Genomic DNA, 17,794 nt, shown 5'->3' with positions numbered 1-17,794 from the left:
AAAAAAAAAAAAAAAAAAAAAAAAAATTTATTCACCCCTGCTCTGTGAGGGATATGCAGTAAGGCTGAGGGGAATCAGGAGCAGCCTTCAGAGGCTTGGAGGTTTGGGAATGGAAATTTAAGTTGCTGTAGCAGTAGAAAATGACATATAAATAGTTTGTAAGAGACCTGTGGAACAAATTATACTTAAAACCTGCACATCATACCCCAGTAGTTTGCAAGTCATTTGCTGCACTAAAAGCCATGACTAACTGCACTTAGAGCTCCTTCCTACATGGGGTCCTGCATACAGGCTAGTGAAAATCCATGAGGCCTCTATCACATTAGGATTTAGCAGCCCCCAAACCCTGGCTGGTGTCCCCCACCCTGGAGTATCCCCAGGGACTGGGCAGAGGGACTTGGGGAAAACAGGGAAGAGGGGTGACATCCCAGCATGAGAAAAGGATCAAGTCACTCAGCCTCCTCTTCCCATGTAAAGAACCCCAAGAGCTAGAGACAAGATTTGGTGGCAGTGAATGGATTCCACCCTCTACGAGTGCCCCTGTGCCTCTGCCTGTTGCCTCAGTGATCCCTAAAACAGCTCTTCCAAGGGGCTCTCTGCTCCTTGTGGGGCCCCTTCTGAGAGTCGGGATGAGCCTCCCGCTCACCCTACAACCACACACAGAGCACCCACCCCTGTGTCAAGATGGAGATGACAAAGACTCCTCTTACCCCTGGAGGGACTCCCAGCCTCACCAGGGAGTCATAAATAACAGAGTCGTAAATAACAATGCCTAAAAAGTACGAGAACAACAAGTTGCAATTAATGATTATGCTGGGAAAGAGGTCAGGGAGAAACTCACAAGGAAGATTGCAAGAGACTATCTCTAGAGACACAGTTCATGGGCAGCATGTTCAAAACAAGCCATTTGTTTACTTTTTCATTCTTACAATAGGAAATGTATTAAGCACCTGTTTGGGCCAGGCCACCCATGGGCTGTCAGCAGAATGAGAGAGCCCCATAGGTGCAGTGGGCCTGATCCAGGGCCCAGGATAAGGAATGTAAGACAGACCAACCACTGTGGAGAACAGCCCAGCAGGTCCTCAAAACCTTCAGTCAGATGACCCAGGAATTCCACCCCTACATATGTACCCAAAAGAAAAAAATATGAGCTCATAAACTGGAAATATTATTCATCATGACCAAAAAGTGGAAACAGCTCAAATGTCTGTCAATGGATGAACAAAATTAATAAACAAAATGTGGGCCAGCCATAGAATGGAATATCATTTTGACCATAAAAAGGGGCGGAGTGCTGATATATGTTACAACATGAGTGAATCTGAAAACTGAAAGAAACTGGTCACGTGATTCCATTCCCATAATAAATGCACAGAAAGTTCAGGAACAAAGAAATCTGTAGAGACAGAAAGCTGAGTAGTATTGGCTTAAGGCTGACAGAAGGTGGAGATGGGAATTAGGGGATGCCTGAAGGATTCTTTCTGAGGTGATGATGGTGTTCTAAAATTGACTGTGGTGATGGCTACAAAACCTGTGAATATACTGAAAACCCCTGAATTGTAATTCTAAATGAGCAGACTGTGTGGTGATGAGAACCATTTCCCAATAAGGCTGTTAGAGGAGGTGTGGGCCAGCCCAAGCCCAGGGGGCCTGGCAGAGATACAGACCTGGGTCGCAAAATTACAGCTGTGAGGATTTCAATGGAGGTGGAGGGCCATGGGGGGACAGAACTGAGGGTCTCAGTTTAGTCACAGAACACGGGATGTTCCCAGGTAGGTGGCAGGCAAGCTTCACTCTCCAGACTGGTGGGGCCGTAAGGGAATGGTGGCTTGGTGGGACTCCTCCAAGTAAAGGGATCTGTGGCTGGGCTCCGGCACCCTCAGAGCCTCTACCTCAGAGAGGAGAAGGAGGAGGAACAGCAAGCCCAGAGCCACGGTTCCCACTTGAAACCTCATTGCTGTGGACCTGGCCCTGGAGCCAGCTAAGCTCCCTGCTGACTAATACCTCAGAGCTCTGGAAATGACAGGGAAGCTTTGGCCTAGAGTCAGCAAAAGCAGATAGCAAGATCAGCCACCTCTATCCCACAGATGACTACCTGAAGCCTGGGAAGTAACCCCACTTCGGTGTGTGGCTGAGGTAAAAATAAAGACGACTGCCTCCCCATGGATGGGGGGCTCTGGCCTGGTGACTATCTCTGAGACTGTGGTTCCAGAGTGTGCAGGCCCACAGGGAGTGTCTGCTGGGGAGGGGAGGACATTAGAAACATCACGAAGGACTACTCATCACAACAGCAGAATATCACAGCTCAGGCCTGGGCACGTCTCCTCCAGAACATCTACCTGGGACTCCCACTCTCCCCACTGTTAGCAAGTGGTCCATTCTTCATTCCCCACAAAGGAGGTGATGACTCAAGGCAGGCTGGACGAAAGTGCCTCCTGGTGGTGGCCCAGTGTTCTTGGTGCTGTTGTTTCATTCAGTTCAGCAAATGCTTCTCCAGCCTGCCCCTCTGGGTGCTAGGAAATGCGAAGAAGTTCCAGGGCCCCCTGCCCTCTAAGAGAAAGGAAAAACATCGATGAAACCCAGAGTTCCAGAATTTTTCTGGAGAATCCAAGCCCCAGCCCCTCAAAGAATGCCCAAGCAAGAAGAGGATGGGAAATGGCATCAAGAGGGTGGGAGGACCCAGGGTGAGACTCTTTGTTTCTGCTCTGTCTCTCACTTCCGCATCCCTCATCCTCCCCTACTCTCAGATGTTCGCGAAGAGTCTTTGTCCCTGTGAGGCCTTCCCTGCTCCAGTGCCCCACCAAGATACCCTCTGCCTCTGCCCCCAGCAGCCCCTCCTTACACAGTCTCCTTTGCGACCCACTGCTTTTCTCACTGGAGCTTCCAAGCATCGGAGCCGATCACTTCAAAAATGGTACCATGAGGAAAGGAGAGGAGCCCGGGGTCACCGGTCTGAGAGCAAGAAGGGGGCTGCCCAAAGGCCACCTCCTAACTCAGCAGCAGGCACGTGGGAGCACGCAGTGAACACTTGCTGCCTGCCAGGAACAGCACTTTTCCCCTGGCAATGTGAAGGACTTTAACAAAACCTGAAGTTCCCTTCCCAGGGTAGGGGAGCACCCACCAAGAGGGGGTGATTTATCCCCCTTGGGAGGGGTTTTGGCTTCCAAACAAGTGGCCTGAGAGGATAGATTCAGGCAAGGGTGGAGCAGCCTCCCTTCTGCCCCTTTCTGCTGCTGCTGGGGACTCCCGCTGGCTTCCCCCCAACAGGTGCAGGTCTCAGCATGAGAGACTTCCCAGACGGTGCCTCTCTCCAGCACAAGCTCATCCCCAGGCAAAATGGAAGCACTCAAAGAAGAAGGCAGCTTTCAGCAAAGCCTTCTCAACACCTGGGCTTCCTCTCGGGTCCATCTTCCCACACATACCCACATGCCCAGCCACAGAGTGCCCAGGGTTCTCAGACCCAGCTCCACTCCCCCTCCACTGGCCAGGCCTCTCCTGCCCTCCTTCCCTCCTCCACGGATAGCATCCTGATGACCCAGCAGTGGGTGTACAGTCACCCTGCTGGGGAGCCACCGTAGGCTCACCCGGCAGATCTCCCGGATTACACTCAGGCTGGCTGACAGCAGCAAGAAGAAACTGTCACAGCAGCAAAACCTCCAGCCCAGAGTTGCCAGGACGACTCCTCCCCCTCTCCGCCTGCCACCCTCTACAAAATGGCTGAAGGTTGTATTATGCATCGTCTGGCGAAATAATGTCTCAGAACTATAAAGTGCTGATGGTTACGGGGTTATGCTTGACTGGTTCCAACCAATCACCCCCACCCCACCCAGCCTACTCAGGGTTCAAGGAAGCTGAGATTGGAAAAGCCCAGGAACGCTGCCTAATGGGGTAATAATGAGCACCTTGGCCTTGGGGTATGGGGTGTGGGACCGGAACAGGGAGGACTGCTGAGAAGTACTGGGAGGATTGGGCCAGAGACAGAAAAATGCTTCCCACAAGGTGGGAAGGAAAGAGGGCAATGGAACATGGGGACAGCTACAGGCCCACCCCGCACACACTCTAGAGAGAGGTCCATGCTGCATCCTAGAATGAGGGGAAGTAGGTCTAATTCCATATCACACATGGGGGAACTGAGGCTCAGAGAGGTCAGAAAATTCCCTCACAGTCACTGATGTACTATTGGTCGGGATAGTGTTTTGAAGAACATTATTTAGAACAGCCAGGGTATGGCGATCGTAGAAAGAAGGTGGATTTTTAGTTAGTGGTATTATTGTTTTTAGGATCTCTACAGAGAAGAACACCTTATTGATTAATATATATGGTACCTACCTGGAGCAGAACACTACCAGCACCTTGCCCTCAGACCACCACCATCCAAGGTCACACTGAGGGTGGGATTAAAGTTGGGTGCATTTGACCCCAAAGTCTGTAACCAGTCATCTGTCCTTATTTGTGACCTCTGCGCCATTCCTTCTACCTCTCCCCCTTTCACCTCAGCAGGGGTCTCCTGGTCTCCTTCCCAACCTCCTGCAACCCCTTGCCTTCCTTCAGAGGAGTGGGGTGCCTTTCCTCCGAGAAGACAGAGTCAAACCCAAGAGGCCAGAGCTGGAGGGCACACTAGTTGATCCTCCTGTGAGCTCCTGAGTTTCTGCTCCCCTGGCATCTTCAGGGCTATTCCTACCCACCTTGGGGCTGGAGTCTCCTCTTCCTTAAATGTCTGAGAAACCCACTCCCTCTCTCCCTTTCCCTTCCTGCTTTCAAGCTCTACAGTGCATTCAGTCATTCAACAATACTGGGTAGTGTGCCTACCTTGTACCTGCTCTACCAAGCCCCGGGGGCCCCAGGAGAACTAAACAGTGCTGCTTCCCAGAGGTTACACCCCAGCCAGTGCACACAGGTAAACCATGCAAGCTTGCTAAGGATAGGGGACAGGTGGCAGTGAGTGCATGGGACAGGGAGCATCAATAGGGGAGAAGAAGAAGATATAGGAACAAAGACTTGAAAGAGTTGGGAGCTTGGGGCAAGGAGTGTGAGGAAAAATGTTCCCAGTGGTGAAAACAGCAAGTGGGTCAAAGTCCTCCTTTTGTGTGGACCAGCTGGAGGCCAGAGTGGCCAGAGCATAGCAAGCAGTAAGATAGGTGGTGGCAAGTGAGGTCAGGAAGTGGGAGGCTCGCTGTGGAGAGTCTGGCGTAGCCTCAGCTCGGAGCGCATTGAGCACAGAAACGATGTGCTATAATTAACATGTTTTTTCAAGGATCCCCTTGGCTGTGGTATTGAGAAAAGTCTGAAGAGACAGAGGAAGAAGCTGGGAAACTATCTAGAAGGACAGTTTAGTGGGCCTGGTGAGGCAAGAAGGAAGGACTTGGGCCAAAACATGACAAAACATGGTCAGATATATTTTGAAGGCAAGTTTGCCAATATATGGGATGGGGGAGATGGCAAAACCCAAGGAAAAAAAGGACGACTTCAAGATTATTGGCCTGAGCTACTACAAGGACAGTGCTGTTGGAAGTAGAAAACATTTAGTAGGAATTGTTAGGGAAAAATTTTGGGATGTGCTAAATGTGAGATGCTTATGTGATACTGAAATGGAGATATTTATGAACACATACTGGAGGCACATGGCAAGAGGGTGTCTAGGGTAGAGCTATGCGTTGGCAGTCATTGATGGGCAGAGAGTATTTAAAGTCACAAGTCAGCATGATGCTACCATGGTAATGATGAAAAAAGCTACAAGGTCTGAGTCCAGGGATGCTCAGGTATGTAGAGAGATTGGGAACATGAGGAGGAACTGGCTAAGATTACAAAGGATGGCAAGAAATTGGGAGGATATATTGTTTGAAAATGAAAAGAAGAAAGTATGTTAAGGGAATGAGCTTGTCAATTGTGTCAATACTGCTGATAAGTCAGGAGAAATGAGGGATGAAAACAGACCATTGAATTCAGCAACAGAGGCTGTTTGTGATCTTGACAAGGATTCTCTAGTTCTTTCTTTTTCTATCTTTTCCCAGTAGCTGGATCTATAGAAAATATAGTAATGCCCACCTGAGCTGGATATCTCCTGTCAAAACCACATATCCCTCTCTAAGTAGAATACAAAGCATCTGAGAGAATACAAGCATCCTGTCAAACAAAAGTTCTCCCAGGCATAGGACAAGAAAGACAAACATGCCACGTACTAGAATAGAAAAACCTAACACCAGACTATCTCCGGGTCATGAACATCGGTAATGTTAACAATAAGAACAATATCCAGTCTCTTCCAACTTTTCATTTTTCTCTCCAGATGCTTCTTGCTTTGTGTCTCTGCATCCTAACCAATTATTCAAGGACACTGCATGGACCTGACCTTAAATTAGTCCTGTGGGATATTTGGTAAGGAGTGTGACTCCAGATCATGTGGAGAGCTTTACATACAGGAGCCATGGCCTGGTACCTAGTAGGCATTCAATAGTCATCGAATGAATGAAACACCTTTCAGCATCTTAAATCATAGAAGTGTCTACACTGGCCCAAATGAGCTCTGCTCTCGATTCACTGTTATGTAAACAACCAAACTAGATCACAGAAGATGGATGAAACACTGCAAAAAGTTTATTGATTATTTAATCTGTCTGTAGAGGTACAGTACACTATATTCTTTCCATATAGTTTCTTTCCTGGAGCTGTGCAGACCATTTCTCCTTTGTATACCCTCCTCTCTTTAGGGCATTAAAATCTACATAGATGCATGCATTCCTTGGGAGCCTCTGGCTGGCACTGTTACCATCCTAACTTTCTGGTGGTTAGCCACTCTTGCAGTGAAGAAGTCTTTCAATTTATGACCAAAGCAAATTAATGTCCTTGTAATGGCAATTATGGTGGACTTATGGGAAAAAATAGGATCATAATATTTATGTGTTTATGTGTTTTTAATGTTTATAGTCCTTATCCCGATGAGAATAGGTGTGTCAGAGTTAGCTCATTGTTAAGGAGGTTACAGGCATGAAGAGTTTCTGCTCACTACCCAAGCTCATAAATGTCTTCAAATGGCTTTTTTGTTTTTATGGGCCAATCCTCAGATCCCCACACACATAAAAAGGATGAGAAAGATCCACTAGTCTCAAAGGGACTCCCAGCTCCAGCTTACCCCACTCTACGGTTGCTCCTTGGCTGTCACCCAGGAAGTCATCATGTCTTGCTGCTCCTACAGAGTCAGCTCTCGTCACCGGGTGGGCAACTTCAGCTCTTGCTCAGCAGTGAGCCCCCAGAATCACTTCTGGGCCAGCTCTGTCTCCTGCAGGAGTGGGCCTGGCTTCCAGAGACTGGGTGGCTTTGGTAGTCGGAGTGTCATCAACTTTGGATCTTCTTCACCCCGGATAGCAGCTGTGGGCTCTCGTCCCATCCACTGTGGAGTTGGCTTTGGTGCTGGCAGTGGGGTGGCCTTTGGCAGTGGTATTGGTCTGGGGTTTAGGGCTGGCAGCAGTGTTGGTCTGGGGTTTGGAGCCAGCAGTGGCCTTGGCCATGGTTTTGGTGGGCCTGGCTTTGGCTACAGAGTTGGAGTTGGTGTTGGAGGCCTTGCAGCCCCATCTATCACAGCTGTGACTGTTAACCAGAGCCTGCTGACCCCCCTCAACTTGGAGATTGACCCCAATGCCCAGAGGGTGAAGAAAGATGAGAAAGAGCAAATCAAGACCCTCAACAACAAGTTTGCCTCCTTCATTGACAAGGTACCTATGATAGCTGAATCTTTTGGGTTTGGGATGATAAGTGCTAAAGTGGACTGGGGTGTTCTTTCCCTTGACAAGAACTGGTCCAGGTTGGAGACATTGCCTTTGGCCCCAGGTCCTTCAGATGTCCCGCAAAAGAACTGAGATATCAGGTCTGGGTTACTCTGCCACTGAGAAAGGACAAGCTAGAGGAACTGTCATATAGTGAGATAGGCTGACACTGGTTACTTCTTCTGGAGGGAAAAGGAATGCCCAGCCAAATCTGAAAGCATCTAGGCAAACTGAGGCCTACTTTCTGCTCACCCATAAATGTCTCCTGTGTAGGCTAGCAACAGTCAGCCTTCAGCCAGGGAACAGGTGGTATATACTTTAAAGTTTTCTCTTCTGAGATCCTTATGCTCTTTATGAGAGTCCCCTAGTTTCTGACGCTGGGTGGCCTTATCTGCTTAGGCCTAGCAAAGGGGGAAACAATTAAGTAACTCATATAAAAGCTAAGAATTCATACCCCACACAGGGAATACCAAGATTCACCAAGCTGCCTAGATTGAGAGAAACATAGGAAACAATCACTGGAGGTTGCTGATCTTCAGGCTGCTTCAGAGGGACAGTGGTGTGGCTTGTGCCAAAGGAGTACCATCCACAGACAATGTCTAGGTGCAAAGGAAGGCATAAGCTCAGAAAGAAACCTCTGGGCTCCAGTGTCCTCATCTCTTACAGGAGGAGATTGGGGAAAGTGAGCTGTACTTTCCCTTTCAGCTGTACACATCTCAGGCAAAGGAGTATCTAAGGTGGTTGATGTGTTACAATCCCAGAATCCCATGTCCTCACAATACAGCTCACCCCAATGTACTTTCCTTAGCACCTCATGCTGTGCTAGGGGTGGCTGTCATTGATTTTCCAGAGAAACCCAGTTTAAACAGAATCAGTCTTTCTAACCCCAACCCCAGTAAATTGGCTTGTGCCTTGGGGAGTGGAGCAAATGGGACTGAAGTGCTTTGTTTCAAACACCTCTACTTGAGGCCAAGCCTGGCTGAACATGAGAAGAGGGAGCACAGGTCTGATCTTCCAACTTCCACTGAATTAGAGGAGGGATAAAAGTCAGCAGAGCAGAAAACACTGTCACCAGTGATGGAAAATCATTGCTCTGAAGAACTGTCTGACATGTGGGGACCCTAGTGAGCCCTTCAAATGCCATTTCTATGTCCCTGTTGATTTAGGTGAGGTTCCTGGAGCAACAGAATAAGCTACTAGAGACTAAGTGGAGCTTCCTCCAAGAACAGAAATGTACCAGGAGCAACCTGGAGCCTCTCTTTGAGAACTACATCACCAACCTGAGGAGGCAGCTGGATGTACTGGTCAGTGACCAGGCTCGGCTGCAGGCAGAGAAGAACCACATTCAGGATGTCCTTGAGGGCTTCAAAAAGAAGTGAGTGACACCTGGGCTGCACAGACTAAGGACATACATGAGCTGGTCCCGAAACAGCAGCCCACTTCCAATGAGAGCAGATAAAAGGATCGGGACTGAATATTGGTCACAGTACCCACTCTGGGGACAGGATGGGGGACAGTTATGTGTGAGGGGGAAGAGGAGGTTCCCTGTGGGTCCTTAGAAAAAAGAAGTCTTGGAATTGGGCACAATTTGTCCCTAATACTTCCAGTGGGGATATGCAAGTTCATCCCAGAAATGGAGCCCTCTGGTTGTGAAAACAGTACCCATGTTCAGCATTGAGCTGGTTCCTACATCCTCTATGGTCAAGTGCAATGACTTCAAGTCATTTCTAACAGAGGAGTACAGCAGTGGTCCAGATCTTCAGACCCTAAATCCAAGTTGAAAAAGTAAAAGAGATTTGGGGGAACTGAAGATCACTGGCTCTTAAAGGATCTTAAAGATAAAGCCAGAAGAATGGTACTATGTGGATAGCAATAGGAAGTCAAAGTCCTCAATGGACCAGAGGGTGTTAAGAGGCTCATGGGAGACTTAGAAGTAACTAATTCTCATTTTATAAAATTCTTAATCATCCCAGATATGAAGAGGAGGTGGTATTCCGAGCCAATGCTGAGAATGAGTTTGTAGCTCTGAAGAAGGTAAGGAAAAGCAACAGGTCCAGACAAATCTCTTCATATGAGAAAATGTTCCTCAGGCCATCCACCAAGACATGACCCAGGCATCCCTGTGGAATCTAGGACTACTCACATAGACAGTGTAACTTTGAAGATGACATCAGATTCATTTCAAAGTTCTGGTTTGGCCTCAGATTATTTAGGACTGCATGACATGAGAGTCCACCTGGAAAGATGAGCTTTTAATGAAGTGTCCTGAATTATTCAGATGTTCTTGCCTTTATATAAGCATTGAAGCATACCCAGTAGTCACTGGGGGAGTTTCACATCGCAGTGAGGGGAGGAGCAATAAGAGTCTCTAAGCTTCACTTCTACTCATCCCAAAAGTTTGCAGGAGTTGGCCCTATGGAATAGGAGGATCGTCCCACCCATCTGCAGACGCTGCCTAGGTGGGAAGGGTAAATGGAGCATAAATGATGAGTATCTTATCCTTCTCTCTTTATGTAGGATGTAGATACAGCTTTCTTGAATAAATCTGATCTGGAAGCCAACATGGATACCCTAACTCAGGAAATTGACTTCCTGAAAGCCTTGTACTTGGAGGTGAGGTTTCTTCTCAAAGCCATTGAAAGAAATCAGGGCTGGGCCTCAATCCTGTGAGGGCTTAGTCTGGGCTGACAAGTTTTCAACTCTGGTATCAAACATCTCTGTTCTCTATGTTATATATCTGCAAGTGGAGAATGTGCCAGCCTTTCAGAGCCTGGCTCTGGCCTATGAATGATCTCTGTATCTGTGACCCCAGTCCTCATTGGCCAACCTAAAGATTGGGGTTTAAAAATGTCACTTCCTATCTACTGGCCAGATAAGTCTAGAAAACTGACTTACCAGTAAATGTAAGAAAGATTGGGTTTGATCTAATTTGCCAAACCAACTAGCTATCCTTTGCTTCATATGTGATCTGTTTGGTCTGGAATAGACCTGAACTGAGTTTCTAACTCCAAGTGAAGAGGCTGAGACTTTCCTGCCAGCCAGCTCCAGCCCCCACCCCACCCTAGTTCTATGAAGGTCTTGGGATATAGAAATTTCTATACTACTGTGTTCTAAAATGTAGTCTGCGCTCAGTGCATCATAACCAGTGTGGCCACTTTATGGATAAGACAGAGAAAAGTTTAAGCCTTAGCATAGCTCCTACTCCCTCCAGCAAGCTCCTAGGCTCCCCTAGTCTTAACATTGACCTAGCAATATAGGATGTAAGGGGGATGTCTCCAAGCTTATAGCAAAGATTCTAACTAAAATAGTCCTCAAACCTGGCTTTTTCCTTGCCCTTAGCTTGGAGGGTCTTACTTTGTCCTAAAGCAATAAGCAATGCATTCTGCCCTGGAAGCCCTGTGACAGAGTCCCAAACACAGAGGGGACTCTGAGCCTATCTGTCTTACTGCTCCTCCAACATAGGAAATCCAGTTGCTGCAATCACACATCTCAGAAACATCAGTCATTGTGAAGATGGACAATAGCCGAGACCTGAACTTGGATGGGATCATTGCTGAGGTCAAGGCACAGTACGAGGAAGTGGCCAGGCGCAGCCGTGCTGAAGCCGAGGCCTGGTACCAGACCAAGGTGGGCATGAAGAGGCTGATAAACAGGCATGGGAAGACCCAGGGTTGTGCGGGACTCATCTGCAGCAGGATGGACCCCAAGGGAGTCTGAGACTCCAACTCTGTGGCACTGGCTGTAGTCTTGATCTGACTTTGAATCCTCAAAACACTTTCTTCTCCCTAGTATGAGGAGATGCGGGTGACTGCTGGCCAGCATTGTGACAACCTACGTAATACCCGGGATGAAATCAATGAGCTGACTCGGTTGATTCAGAGGCTGAAGGGAGAGATCGAGCATGCCAAGGCTCAGGTAGGCAAAAAATGAGAAAAAGTCACAGAGGGGAGAGAGTCAGGTCCTTTAGCTTTGGGGAGCCCCATCAAGACCCAGAAACAGAGGAATGGAAGATTTGTCCAGGAAAGCTTCCTGGAGGAAGAAAATATGAAATAAAAGGAGAGCCTCCCATATAGAAGGAAAGGCCGGTGACTACCAAAAGGATGAGGGGAGAGAAAAAGAATGAGCAACTCTCTGGACCCCACGATCTCAAAGTAGCAGAAATCAGCAAGGGCAAAGTCAGTGGGGATGGGAACTGAGCAGCCACCAGAGGCTCCCTGCCCCTCTCAGGGCAAGGATACATTCCATCCACATAGAGTAGTGTTTCTAAACCAGTGCCTGCCCACTCTCCCTACCTCCCACGGTCCCTGGGCTGGAGTCAGAGCCAACTGGCAGACTACCTTCTCTGCAGCGGGCCAAGCTGGAGGCTGCCGTGGCTGAAGCTGAGCAGCAGGGCGAGGCGGCCCTCAACGACGCCAAGTGCAAGCTGGCAGACCTGGAGGGGGCCCTGCAGCAGGCCAAGCAGGACATGGCGAGGCAGCTGCGGGAGTACCAGGAGCTCATGAATGCCAAGCTGGGCCTGGATATTGAGATCGCCACCTACAGGCGGCTGCTGGAGGGCGAGGAGATCCGGTGAGGCTTCTGCTGCGGCAGGAGGGAATGAGGTCAGGTGTGGGCATCTAGAAAAATTAACCACATAAGAGGAGAGGAGTAGATGAAGAATTGCTGAAATGGGCAGTCTAGAAAGACAGAAATACATTTTCTGCAAGCATTAGTCAGTTGCCCTTGTCAGGGGCTTGGAAAGCCATTCCAGATTTGTGTTCTCAAAAGCAAGCTGCACCAGCTCAGAGAGCTGAGAACTGCTGGTCCACTGATCTACTCAGATAAGAAAGCCTTTTTTAAGCAAGCAGGTTTGGGGGAACAATACCCATGAACTGAATCATTTCTCTCTCCCTCCAGGATCTGTGAAGGTGTTGGACCAGTAAACATATGTGAGTAACTGAAGTCTTTTCCTCTTTGCATTTCTCTGCCCTTTCAATTTCCTGTAAACTAATACTGGGATCAGGAGGCTTCTGAGGTGGTGGTTAGGGGTGCAGGGGCCATCTGTCCCCTGCACTAGGAGCATGTGCTAGACTGGGAGCTGAGATTCGAGAGCTCCCCAGAGCAAAGGAGTCCCAGCACCTTCAAGGTTAGAGAGCGCCCCAGAAGAAAATCAGCCGTTTTGCTCTGAGTACCCTCATCCTTCAAGGGAACCATCCCAGTGGCTTAGAACAAATGAAAAGGTTGTGCCAAGGAGGTCTCTCACCCCTTGATGGCAGTGATGGGACAAAAGCATGCAAGACACTGTGCTAAGTACTGTAGGGTGGAGCGAATCCAGCCTCTAACTCTCTAGGATTTCTGTCTTCTTGAGAAAGTGAGTTTTTTCACTGCCACCCTAAGCCTAGAAGGGACCCCAGCAGAGGAGCAGGCACTGGCAACACCATGGAAAAGATAGGATGTGCTGGAAGTCACAAAATTATCCAGAACCCAAACCCAGATCTCTGACCCCAAAAACACAAATGTGCCCACATTCATGGTGGAACTGAGCGCTAATATGTCAGAACTATCTGTGCTCAGAGAGGCCCATGGAAGAGGGCAAGTGGCAGCAAGCAAGGGTCTTCTGCAGGAGACTAAAATCAAGCAGAGATCACAGCGGCAAGAAGGACTCCAGTGAGAGGAGAGGGTAGAAAAAAGAGTGCGTGGCATGCTGGTGGGAGCTTGTCTGAGCAAGGGTTAGTTGGGTTCCATTCTGTCAACCTACCGGTCAACACAGCAGAGCCACCACTGAGTCAGGAGAGAGCTAACAAGGGACTCCTGTTCACACAGTTTCTTGTGTGCTGGTCCAGTGGAATCAGGGAGTGTAATATAATGGAAAATGAAGTCACATGGCTTTGTGGAAGCTACTGCTCCAGTGACCAGCACAATCAACCCACTACCTGCCTCCTATAACCCAACCCACTTGGGTCCCAGATAAAAGACAGGCAAACTATGGATGCATGCAAATGCCAGGGGAATGGGCCAAACTCCTCCAGTTGAATCTGGGTGTTTGATTTTAGTGTAGGCCTGGTCTTTGGGTCACCCAGATAGGAAAAAGAAAAGAGGACATTAGCTTCCTGATTGTGTCTTCTCTGCAGCTGTGAGCAGCTCCCGGGGCAGTGTGGTGTGTGCGCCTGAGCCATTGTTCAGCTCCTCCCTGTCCCGTGGCATCACCTGCTCGGGTGGCAGCAGCAGCAGCAGCATCCACAACACCAGAGGGATCCTGACTTCTAGCGGCTCGAGCCTGGGTGGGGCCCGGGGTGGCTCCATGATTGTGGATGAGGCTTGTGTTCCCAGTGTCCCACGCCTGCTGCCCACCGAGGGCGGCTTCAGCAGCTGCAGTGGTGGTCGGGGCAGTCGCAGCTCCAGCGTCCGCTTCTCATCCACCACCACCACCTGCCGGACCAGGCACTGAGAGCCAAGCCCCAGGTGGCTGCTGCCCAGAGAAGAACCAGCTGAATGTCCCCTGCTTCTGTCCCCTGAGGTGTGCAGACTCTGGGCCTGAAAGGTCTCCAGCCAGCCCTCCTGCTAGGACGCTCTCCACCGTTCTCCCCAGATATTGCTGTGCCTGTGCCGGGTCCTCCTGGAGGATTTTTCACTAACTGTAACTAACTGTGGTCTAACTATAACCAGAGCCAGAATGGCTTTTCTTGACTCCCAGTTTCCTTCACTAGGATCACTGCTCAACCTCTAGCCACAGCCTCTGGATAAGCAGAGTCAGTGCAGCTACAGAAAGCAATGCACCTGGGGAGGAAAAAACCACTCTAAACCAGTGTGTGTGTTCAGACACCAGAGCCACCTTGGTTTTGGAGTAATGGGGAGAATGCACTGCAGACACATCCTTGGCCCACAGCCTCTAGCTCCTTTCCCTTTCCTTCCCTGGTGGGAGATGATTCTTCTCTTCCTGGCCCCAAAGGACCCACAATCCTCAGAGGCCGAGAGACCCCTAGGTGCTCTGCAGTGGTTCTTCTCCCAGACCTTGAATGTTGCCATCTTGCTTCCTATGTTGTTGGTTTCCCTTCTCTGGCAGTGAATCCCTAAGTGGGTGGAGAGGTAGGCTCCAACACTCCATTACTCTACCCCATTGCCTCTTCAGGGTTTGCGCCTGCCATTTCCAGGGGGCCTGGGGTGGGTGGGTGCCTGTTTGTACTGCTCTTTGTGTTCCTGGGTTTTCAATAAACTTGCCAAGCTAACTTGACGAGGACTGTGGCCTCTCCTTCCAGATCGCCCTGGGCATGGGGAGGCCACCATCTCACCCTACTGAGGACTTGCCAGGCAAGGACAGAGGCTGGTGTCCTGGGCTGGGGAAGGCACTGAGGAAAGAGGCCATGGGCCCTTCCAGGAAGGGACACACAATTCCACAAGGCGAGGAGACGTGGAGCAAAGTCTCTGAAAACAGGTGCCAAAAGGCCCACCTTTTTCCAGGAATTACCTTACCCAGTAGAGTGCCCTCTCGTGAACAGGGTGAACCCTGCAACCTATTCCCAAGTCCCACCCCCTGCCTGACCCTGAGAGACCACTGGAGGGACCTCCTGGACTTTCTTTCCCCATCCAACTCATTTGTCACACCCTGCCAGAGGGCTGTCTCTCACGTGGAAAATTAATCATGGCTCCCTCCTGCTTACAGCCCTCAGTGGCTCCCCGTTGCCTTCCAGAAGTAGCCTGAATTTTTTAACACGGCATTCAAGCCTTATATGATCTTCCCACATACCCTCTGCCACCCCATCTATGTACCCTACTTCCAGCCTGTCATCTTTTATTCATTCACTCAACAAGTGCCTGCTACATGTTAGCCATGATACTGGGAAAATAGTTGGGAACATGACTCAATCCTTGTCCTCAAAGAGCTTCCAATCCAGCCTGATAAGCAGACGGGTACACAAGCTTAGGTCTTGATATGTAAAATGCACTGTTAAGAGTAATGCACAGAGAGGCCCAACGCAGACTCAGGTCATCGTTAAAAGCTTCCTGGAGATGTGTTTTCTTAGCGGAGAAGTGAAAGATGATGAAGCAGTCTTACTAAGAAAGAAGTGCTCCTAGCAGAGGCCACGATGTGCCTAAAAACCAAGAGGTTATAGAAAGCATAACAAGTTTGGGGACTTGCCTGGATTTGAATATGATCATAACAGAGGGCAAGACACAGCCCAGGTGGCGACCAGCTGAGCCAGGTCAGGACCAGCCATGTGCACACAGGTGCATAGGGGAACACAGACATCTCATGGCAGAAGCTGTGTGTTGTAGCCTCCCAGGGATCGCCTTCTCAGACAGCAGGAAACCATCTCTCATCCTCATGTGTTCTGCCTTACCTGGGCTCCAGGCAGCATAGATGCAGGCCAGCCTGGCTCTGGATGCAGCAGCCCTCTGCCCTCCTGCTGCTGGGGACTCCTGACTTCCTAGCTCATTCCCATGTGCAAGGCCATGCTCACCTTTCTGGGGCACCCTCAGTTCCTCTCTCAGCCAGACCTGCATCTACCCGGTGCCAGTGAGCAGTTCATTGCCTGAGCTCCAAATTCATCCTCAGCTGCCTTCTTTGTGAAAATGGATCTGATCCCCTAAAATCATTTCTTTTGTTAGCTGGCACAGTGGTACACTTTGTCAGCAGGCATTGGAGAGACACTGAACTGCCTGATTTTGTTTACTTTTCAAACTCCTCAAGTAGTGGCAGTTGAATTTTTTCTAGAGGTTTTAGTTGTCATCAATGGGCAGCAGGGGCTCCCTTGACAAGCCCCTCTTGGTCTCTCCAGTGCCAGGTTCCTGAATCACAGCAGGCTTGTGTAGCACCTAGCCACAGCCAGCACTGCATCTGGCAATTGCAAAGCCAAGTGCTTCCAGACACCTGTTTGTGAAAAACCTTCCCCTGCACTTAAGAAGGTTGATTTCTGGTATGTTCTGGGTGGGTGATCCCCTGTGAGTTCTGCTGCTCTGGCATCCGATGAGAGGCTGTGCTGCTTCCCATGAGATCCGGCACCCAGGTTGGCTTTCCCTCAGGTCCTTCCACCACAGCACTAGGAGTAGTAGCTGGTCCTTCTACCTGCCATTGCTCGATTTCTTAGAGTCCTCTTTACTTCTCACTAGCCATTCCCTCACATTACTATATTAAGTGTTAATACCTAATGTTACTGTATTAAGCATTCCCTGCTCAAGTTGCTGTATGGCACCATTCTCTTCCCAACTGGACCCCAACTGACACCTCCAGGTTGCATGGAGTTGCTTCCAACTCTCGAGACAGGTGGAAAATCTACATTGAGCCCCAGGCTCCAGCCATCAGGTGCCTTCTCTTATCTCTCTACCCTTCCCACGGCTCCAAATGCCATCCACATGCCAGTGACCCCTGAGCTTGTATCTCCAGCCCAGACCACCCGTCCGCTCCAGGCTGGTATATGTGATTTGCTCACTGACATCCCCATGTGGTGTCTAATGGGCATTGCAAATAGAACACGGGAAACAAGTTCTCTGTCTTCCTCCTTCCCTCTCGGGGCTGCTCCTTCCACCATGATGGCTGCTCCACTAAGGTGCTCAAGCCAAAAATCTTTGGAGCCCTCTTAGCCCCTCTTGTTCTCTCATACCCTCGTATTTAATCCATCAGCAAACCTTGTCGGCTCGGCCATCAAATAATATCCAGAATCCAACCATCTCTCACCACTTTCACCACTACCAGAGGCCCAAACTGCCTTCACTCTTGTTCGGACCACTGCAGTAGTCTCCTATCTGGCCTCTGCTTCTCCTCCCATCCCCTTCAGTTGGCCCTCAAAAAAAGCAGCCAAGATGGCCCAGTTAAAACAAAGTTGAGGGGTTGAGAGTAGAGTTCAGTGTTACAGCACATGTTCTGCATGTGCAAAGCCCTGAATTCAATCCTCAGCATGTGTATGTATTGCACACACACAACACACAACTAAAGTGCCTCCCAATTCATCCACAATAGATCAGCCTATCACAGTTCTTCTCTTCCACTAACTAGAACTAAAAATTGTAGATAAAATCCAAAACAGCTCTTTAAGGATCCTGAAATGTAAGCAAGAGCA

At 49.4% G+C, this 17,794-nt stretch overlaps 1 protein-coding gene across 1 annotated transcript; it reads left to right on the top strand.

Annotated features, from left to right (window-relative positions):
• Positions 1–7,172: 7,172 nt before the first annotated feature.
• Positions 7,173–14,874, top strand: Krt84 (keratin 84). The gene is made up of 9 exons (XM_010628606.2): positions 7,173–7,709; positions 8,927–9,135; positions 9,734–9,794; positions 10,278–10,373; positions 11,223–11,387; positions 11,550–11,675; positions 12,109–12,329; positions 12,657–12,688; positions 13,871–14,874. The coding sequence occupies exons 1-9, from the start codon at positions 7,173–7,175 to the stop codon at positions 14,185–14,187; spliced, it is 1,764 nt and encodes a 587-aa protein (XP_010626908.1). The 3' UTR covers positions 14,188–14,874.
• The last annotated feature ends 2,920 nt before the right edge of the window (positions 14,875–17,794 follow it).

The sequence above is a fragment of the Fukomys damarensis genome, unplaced genomic scaffold, assembly GCF_012274545.1.
Source record: "Fukomys damarensis isolate Sample0158 unplaced genomic scaffold, DMR_v1.0_HiC HiC_scaffold_15, whole genome shotgun sequence".
NCBI classification, from domain to species: Eukaryota; Metazoa; Chordata; class Mammalia; order Rodentia; family Bathyergidae; genus Fukomys; species Fukomys damarensis.
Note: the sequence above shows the minus strand (reverse complement) of the source record. Positions and strands in the feature narration are given on the sequence as shown.

Bases quoted from the DNA above. Each gene is read 5' to 3' on its own strand.
- Krt84 (XM_010628606.2), top strand. From the start codon at position 7,173: ATGTCTTGCTGCTCCTACAGAGTCAGCTCTCGTCACCGGGTGGGCAAC. The intron at 9,795-10,277 runs GTAAGGAAAAGC...CTCTTTATGTAG, and splicing joins AGTTTGTAGCTCTGAAGAAG to GATGTAGATACAGCTTTCTT. The intron at 12,689-13,870 runs GTGAGTAACTGA...TCTTCTCTGCAG, and splicing joins TGTTGGACCAGTAAACATAT to CTGTGAGCAGCTCCCGGGGC.